The 8283-nt window shown below is 34.9% G+C and overlaps 1 protein-coding gene across 1 annotated transcript; it reads left to right on the top strand.

Moving 5' to 3' along the window:
- The first annotated feature begins 594 nt into the window (after positions 1 to 594).
- LOC141396343 (uncharacterized) lies at positions 595 to 6136 on the top strand. Its single transcript, XM_073971719.1, has 4 exons — positions 595 to 2070; positions 2812 to 3203; positions 3949 to 4501; positions 6041 to 6136. Exons 1-4 carry the CDS (start codon positions 595 to 597, stop codon positions 6134 to 6136), a joined length of 2517 nt encoding a protein of 838 aa, XP_073827820.1.
- The last annotated feature ends 2147 nt before the right edge of the window (positions 6137 to 8283 follow it).

Genomic DNA, 8283 nt, shown 5'->3' with positions numbered 1-8283 from the left:
CTGTCTTCTGTGTTATATTTGTATTCCTCAATTTTATGTCTGATTTGTGTGCCGACATGCGAGTTTTTAATTTGTTTTTGTCGTGCCGACATAGAGTTTGCCACATGTTTCCTCATCGTTGCCACCACATTCGATTTTATAAATAACATTGTTTTTGTCCATCTTTGGAATTTTGCTTTTTAAGTTACTGAACATTGATTTGGTTGTATGATATGAACTATGTGCTATTGTGTATTTATTTTTGTCATATATATCAGACTTTTCAAATCTTTCTGATATATTTGGTACATATATCAGTGATTTATAAATCTTGTCCGGTTTTATATCTGTTGATTCTGGTGTTCTAGGTTTGTAATTGTTGAAGTACTGTGTTTAATCAATTAATATTTTACATTGTATAAGTAACCTTTGCTTTTTGTCTTTTATTCTACATACAAACTTCATTGTACTTTGTATTTTCACTTCAATAAAATTATTCAACTCAATAGGTTATGGGCCCTCCATGACATTTGAAAAAGAAAAATAAGAAATTAATTCAAGAATTGTGAAAAAAGAAAATTTTCAATTTGTGAATAGAACTTGAACGTCAGAATCATGGAGTTTTGCAAGACCATCAAGCCATTAACAGGAGAATGCGATTGGGCAATTTGGAAGAGAAAAGTCAAAGATCTCCTAGATTTTTATGAAGGAGCTCTGGATGTGGTTTCAAGAAAAATAACAAAGCCAGAACCTTTAAAAGAGGGAGCAACTGAAGCTGTGGTGAAAGATTACAATACTCGGTCTGCGTTTTACAGGAAAACGAACGGTCTCGCCAAAACCCTTATTGCTAGTACCATATCTGATGAGATATATATGAAGGTAATGGACAAAGAATCGGCAGCTGATGTTTGGGAAGCATTACACCAACAATTCGAAGCAACATCCAAGGACCAATTGTTCAAGATGTGCACAGCACTTTTCTCGTTTGAGTGGGTTGAAAATTTGGATGTTTCAACGCACATTTCAAAACTTAAAAGTTTGTGGACAGAAATTAACGCTGGTTTGGAATTAAAAGGTAATCAAAAACTTCCAGAACTGCTTCTTATTTGCAAGATTCTGCACGTGCTACCATCATCATTCGAAATGTTCAAATCGAGTTGGATGATGATAACTCGGGATGAGGATAAGTCCTTAGACGAACTTATTATGCAGCTTTGCCTATATGAACGCAATTTCAAGAAGCCTGAGAACGTTGAAGGGCCAGGAGCTTTAGTCATAAATGAGAAGTATTCCAAAAGCAAGAATGTAAGTACTAAAAAGGACAATATTTGCCATTACTGTAAGAAGAAAGGCCATTGGATAAAAGAATGTCGCAAGTGGATTGCAGATGACAAGCCTTCCAAGTCACAACCAGTTAAGAATCATACACATGTGGCACTACATGCGATGTCAAACGAAGTAAATATCGCAGATTCAAGTTTGGAATGGTGGTTCGACAACGGTGCAACAAAGCATGTTACCAATTCAGATAAGTATTTTGTGAGATACGAAGAATTTGAACAACCCAATTCAGTACAGTCTGCAGGAAAAGAGTGTTTAAAAGCCATTGGGAAGGGAAAAATAGAGCTGTTATCGAAAGTCAACAATAAGGAAAGAATTGTAACTCTAAACGACGTATGGTATGTTCCAACTATATCTCGAAACCTTTTTTCGATTTTAGCTGCACACGATAGAAACCCAAATAGCAAATTTACATCTACCACAAATGAATGCAAAATGTTCGTCGATGAAGAACTTGTGGTACATGGTCAACGAGAAATCAATGGCACACTATACAAGCTTAATGTCCGTCCAAATTCACACACACAGAATATATCCCTGCTTGAAGAAAAGTCGGTGTTACAGTTATACCACGAACGCTGGGGACATCAGGACTATCGCCATGTTAAAATGAAGCTTAAAAAGGAAATGGGAATTTCAGTGAAGAATACAAGTGAAAATTGTGAACCATGCATTTTTGGAAAGTTTTCTAGGAAACCTTTTGGAAGACGTGACGCTGCTAGTCAACCAGGAGAAATAGTATCAACAGATGTATGTGGCCCTTTTCCACCTTCATTCAGAGGATACAGGTACCTTGTAGTATTTAAAGATCATTATACGAAATATCGATATGGGTTTTTCTTAAAACAAAAATCAGAAGTGAAAGATTCGCTTAAAGAGATGTTGATTCACGCAAAATGTCAAGGTCACACTGTAAAAACGTTAATTAGCGACAACGGTGGCGAATTTGACAACGATGACGTCAGAAAAATTCTTGCTCAGCATGGAGTTACTCATAAGTTGACTGCTCCATATACCCCGCAGCAAAATGGGTGTGCTGAAAGAGAGAATAGAACGATCGTAGAAATGGCAAGGACTTTCAAGTACGCAAATAAGGAAATTGAATTTCCAGAATCACTATGGTGTGAATTTGTGAAATCAGCAATATATATTTTAAACAGAACAGGAAAGTCATCTGAAGCTGATATTAGCCCATTCGAAAAATGGTATGGTAAGAAACCTAGAATCCGACATTTGCGAATCATTGCGTCGACATGTTATATGCACGTTCCAAGTCAAAAGCGAAAGAAAATGGACAAAAAGGCTGAAAAAGGATACCTGGTAGGATATGATGGAGACGAGCGATATCGTATTTATATACCAGAAAAGAGAGATGTTCATGTTTCGAGAGATGTTAAATTTGTAGAGAAAACAAATAATAATCGCTTAGAAGAAAAAACCATAATAAAATCCCACGTAAATCCTGATACACAACGTATTGATTTGTCAAAGATTAGACGTTTCAATGATTTAATTCAAGATGATGAAATTCAGAGTGGACTGAATGAAGAGTTGGATCCAAACATAGAACCACAAGATGATCAATTAGCCAAAGATTCACCAAATTTAGAAGAACAAAATGATAAACCTACGAGCAGCAATCCTGAAGATAATTTAGAGAGAAATGCAACATCTGACAGTGAGTTTGAAGATGCTATATCAGGAAGCAACGATGGACAAGAATCTGAAGAAGAGAATTGCAATTACAGGAAATTAAGAAATAGAAAGGTAATAATTCCAAAAACAACTCATGACGAGTTGGCTATGGTTTCCCAGGAGTTTGTTAATAGCATAGAAACTCCAAATTCATATTCTGAAGCTACTAAAGGCGACCAAAGATCAGAGTGGGTAGCAGCCATGGAAAAGGAAATGAATTCGTTAATAGAAAACAAAACATGGGTACTTACGGAACTTCCGAAGGGTGCTAAAGCTCTCCCATCAAAATGGGTTTACAAAGTAAAAACCAAAGCGGATGGCAGTGTGGATACCTTCAAGGCGAGACTAGTCATTAAAGGATATAATCAAACAAAAGGACTTGATTATGACCAAACTTTTAGTCCGGTAGCAAGGATGTCTACAATTCGGTCTCTGTTAAGTGTTGCAGTCACAGAGAAGATGTACTTAGCACAATTCGATGTTTCGACTGCCTTCCTTTATGGAGAGTTGGACGATATAATTTTTATGAAACAGCCAAAAGGATTTGATGACGGAACAAATAGAGTTTGTTCTCTAAAAAGAAGTCTGTATGGTCTTAAACAAGCACCACGGTGCTGGAATACTAGAATGCGAAATTTTTTTAACCAAATTGGGATTTAAAACAAGCTCGGCTGACAGTTGTCTATACATCAGAGAAAAACAGGGGAAGAAAATCATTCTTGCTCTGTATGTAGACGATGGTTTAGTTGCTGCGTCTGATGTAAACGACTTGAAGATCTTTCTAGATGAACTTAAAGCTGAATTCAAAATTACACACAAAGATGCAAATTACTTTCTTGGGTTAGAAATTGAAAAGTCGGATGATTCTGTAAAGATAAGTCAGAAGTCATATGCTAAGAAAATTTTGGAAAAATTTAACTTTTCTGAATGTAGAGCAGTATCAACTCCGATGGAAAGTACAACGACCGTTGCAGAAGTTCAAAAATCAACAAATGATTTTCCATATCGTCAAGCTGTTGGAGCAATAATGTATTTAATGTTGGGAACTAGGCCTACAAGTGAAGATGTACAAAGACTTAAGCGGGTTCTTCGTTACATTGCTGGCACACTTGACTATGGAATAATTTACAAAACGAACGGTTTAAAGAAATTGGAATGCTATAGTGATGCAGATTATGGAGGCTGTATGAGCACAGGACGATCAACAACTGGAGTAGTAGCATGTTATGCAGGCAGTCCTATATCATGGATAAGTCAAAGACAGCCAACCGTATCTACCTCAACAACCGAAGCTGAAATCATAGCAGCGAGTGAGGCCGCTAAGGAATTGATGTGGTTGAAAAGCCTCTACAATGACTTAATTAATTATAATGAAGTACCGGTAATACACATCGATAATACTGCTGCTATAAGACTGTCTCAAAATCCAGAGTTTCACAAGCGAACGAAGCACATTTCTTTAAAGCACTTCTTCATTCGTGAAAAGGTAATTGTAGGCGATATTATCGTGTCTCAAATCTCAACTGAATATCAAATTGCAGACATGATGACCAAACCGTTACCAAAACTTCGATTGCTGCACTTCGTAAATATTTTAAATATTAATCATTTAAACAAGGGGAAGTGTTGAAGTACTGTGTTTAATCAATTAATATTTTACATTGTATAAGTAACCTTTGCTTTTTGTCTTTTATTCTACATACAAACTTCATTGTACTTTGTATTTTCACTTCAATAAAATTATTCAACTCAATAGTAATTGTTAATTAAGGATTTTATCATATGCTTAGGAAAGTTATTCATGTCTAATATGTTTTCAATTTTTGTTTTATTTTCGCCGTGGAATTTCTTGTCACTTATATTTAGAACTCTGTTTATAAGATTTTTAGCTGTATTGATGATTGTTCGTTTTGTGTGCTTCGAGTAGAAGTTAATTAATCTCCCAGATGCCGTGGGTTTCTGGTACCAGTTTAAATCGATACCATTGTCTTTATTTCTGATTACTAAGACATCCAGATAAGGGATTTTTCCATCATTTTCTTTCTCCAGAGTGAATTTTATGTTTCTGTTGAAGTTATTTAATACCTTTAGTGTTTCCTCTATTGAATCTTTCCTAATAATCGCGAATAAGTCATCAACATATTTAGTAGTTATTTTTGGCTTATGTAATAACTAGCAAAATACAAAGCTGTGAAATATTTTCGACACATGCTGGAAGCACGACATTTCGTCATAAAAACCGATCATAAACCGCTCATATACGCATTTTCTCAACGGCCTGAAAAAGCATCTCCCCGACAACTCAGAAATTTAGATTTCATATCACAATTTACAACTGATATAATTTATCTTTCTGGACCCGAAAACACCGTCGCTGATGCATTTTCACGACTCAACGAAATCTCAATGCCGTCAACCGTTTCAACCGAAGACATACAGAAAGCACAACAATCTGACGATGAGTTGAAAACTATCATCAATGGCAACAATTCTCTGAAACTGCAAATAGTTCATTATGGTAACACATCAATTTATTGCGACATCTCAACGGGATACGTCCGTCCATACATTCCGGACGCACTGCGCAAACAAATTTTCAATACCGTGCACGGACTTTCACATCCCAGCGGTCGCTCAACACTACAGCAAGTACGAACAAAATACATCTGGCCCGGAATTAAAAAAGACATCATCAATCTTTGTCGTAATTGTTTACATTGCCAAAAAGCAAAGATTACCAGACATAACCGTTTAACTCCGAACAAAATCGACGTTCCAGACAATCGTTTTGATCACGTACACTTAGACATTGTTGTAATGCCACCAGTACAAGAATACAGATACTGTCTAACAATGATAGATCGTTTTTCCAGATGGCCTGAAGCTGTTCCGCTCAAAAACATGTCCGCTCAAACAGTTGCTACTGCATTTTGGTCAACTTGGATTTTAAGATTTGGTTGCCCAAAAACAATTACAACAGATCAAGGCACTCAATTTGAATCAGCGCTTTTCAAATCATTAGCAGCTTTCACAGGAGCTAAACGAGCACGTACAACAGCATACCACCCGCAATCCAACGGCATTTTTGGGAGGTGGCATCGAACTTTTAAAGCAGCGTTAATGTGTCATCCAACAGTATCCTGGGTTGACATATTACCAACAGTACTACTTGGACTCCGAACTGCATTTAAAGAAGACCTTCGAGCTTCACCATCAGATTTTCTCTACGGTGGTCAATTGAGACTTCCAAACGAATTTTATGAAGACAACAATCAACAGGCTAATTCTACAGAATTTCTTCAAAAACTTCGAGAATATTTTCGAATGCTACGTCCAACTCCAACTGCACATCCCACGAAGAGTAAAATGTTCAAACTCAAAGACATCGATACCTGTTCACACGTATTTCTACGAACAGACGCTGTACGAGAACCATTACAACCTCCTTACACTGGACCTTATGAAGTTATCAACAGAATAACAGATCGATTATTCACAATTCGAATCAAAATAATATCAAATAAATAGTTTAAAATAGTTGTTAAGAGAAGTGACTGTCTTTTATTTCAATAACACTAGATAAACTATATATGAATAAATAGAAGTGGTTTTTTGAGCTTGTCGCAATTGATGCCAGGTTTTCTTTTGAAAATTACACGTGGTGATATTTTAAAGCGTGGCGTGACACACAACTGACAGATTCTGTCTGGGCCATAATAGTTTCCTATGAGCATCTGTTTCTAAAATGCTTTTGAGAAATAGTATCTCTAAAACTTGTAAATAATTAAGCAACTATATATTGGGACGTTATTTATAGAAAACTTTTCAATTCCAACTCAAATATGAAATGTAGATGGCACTGTTCAAGTCTGAACACACAAGATTGTCAAAAACAAAGGCATAAAATAATAAAGCATAAACTTTCACAGTTTGAGTAAAGTTTTGTGTCATTTTTTGTAGAAGCACTTTGTCTATTATTCTTCTACCAGAAATTACACAAAACTTTACTAAAACGTTGGATGAGTTTTCAGCTTAAATATTGGACAAAATGCATAAAGCTGAAAACACATTCAACGTTTGAGTAAAGTTTGTGTTATTTCTGGTAGAAGAATAACGAAAAATTGGAACTTGGCAGGAATTTGTATTTTATTCATCCACCAGAAACGACACAAAACTTTATTCATATGTTGTATGTGTTTTCAGCTTTATGGAGTTTATGTTTCCTATTAAACCATAGTTGGCTTTTTGTATAGAAGAAACAAAATATAAATAGAAACATTAAAGAAATATACTAATTTAAGATAGCGAAAATCAGGTCACGAAGCAGCACAACAACAGCTCAATTTTGGCCTAAAATTCTTAAAGATGTCAGATTATTTTTATGAAAAATCGCCAAAATTACGATCTTTTTAATCAAAAAATCGTCAAAAATTACAATACGCACATTTAGATATATTTTTTACTGAAAGGAACATAAAATGGATATTCAAGTTCTTAAGCATGTTATTCAACTTAAAATCAGTAAATTAGACGAAAAAGTTATTCATTTTGTAAATATATATTTGAGTTTATCAGAGAAAACTTAATATTTTATATAAAAAAAGATATTTTTGAGGCTTTTTAAGCACTTAAAAAATCGGTTCTTCTTTTAAAAAAGGCCGAAAACTCTGAGGTATATTCATTGTAGATATATTTTTAAATGACAATCCCTTGGTTTTTGATTAAGAAAATTATCTTACTCATTCCTAACAAGTCCCTGAATTCATATGAATATAACATTTATGATTAAATGGTTATGGCGTATGTCAATTTTGCATCAAAGGCGAAAATTACAACAAGTCGATTTTTTTAATTGCTTGCGTTTAAAGTCCATTGCGTGGAAATTCATACTACAAATTAAATATTATAAACAGACAGATGACAGTTCTATAACAGACAGCACTATAACGATATTCAAAAAACCCATAAAAATCAATTTTGGTAACCATTTTTGTAACATTAACAGCGTGTTTTTGTAAAAAGTTTTTGCCCATTCGTTCGTCGATTTCATGAACGAAGACACAATTTGGTTTTCATAGCGATTGACGTTTGTATTCGTGCGACAAACAAATGAAAACTTTTTATTTTCGTATTTTTTTGGTTATCGTAACAAAATCGGAGGAACGAATACGTCAATAATATACGAATGGAAAAGACCCGTCGTTTTGAATGAAAATTAAATAATTTTGAGTAATAAATGGCACAAAACACACGAAAACTGGAAGGGAA

This window comes from Musca autumnalis, unplaced genomic scaffold (assembly GCF_047663935.1).
Source record: "Musca autumnalis isolate F117 unplaced genomic scaffold, ASM4766393v1 scaffold_28, whole genome shotgun sequence".
Lineage (NCBI taxonomy): Eukaryota > Metazoa > Arthropoda > Insecta > Diptera > Muscidae > Musca > Musca autumnalis.
The sequence above is the reverse complement of the archived record's forward strand: the minus strand, read 5'-3'. Positions and strand labels throughout refer to the sequence as shown.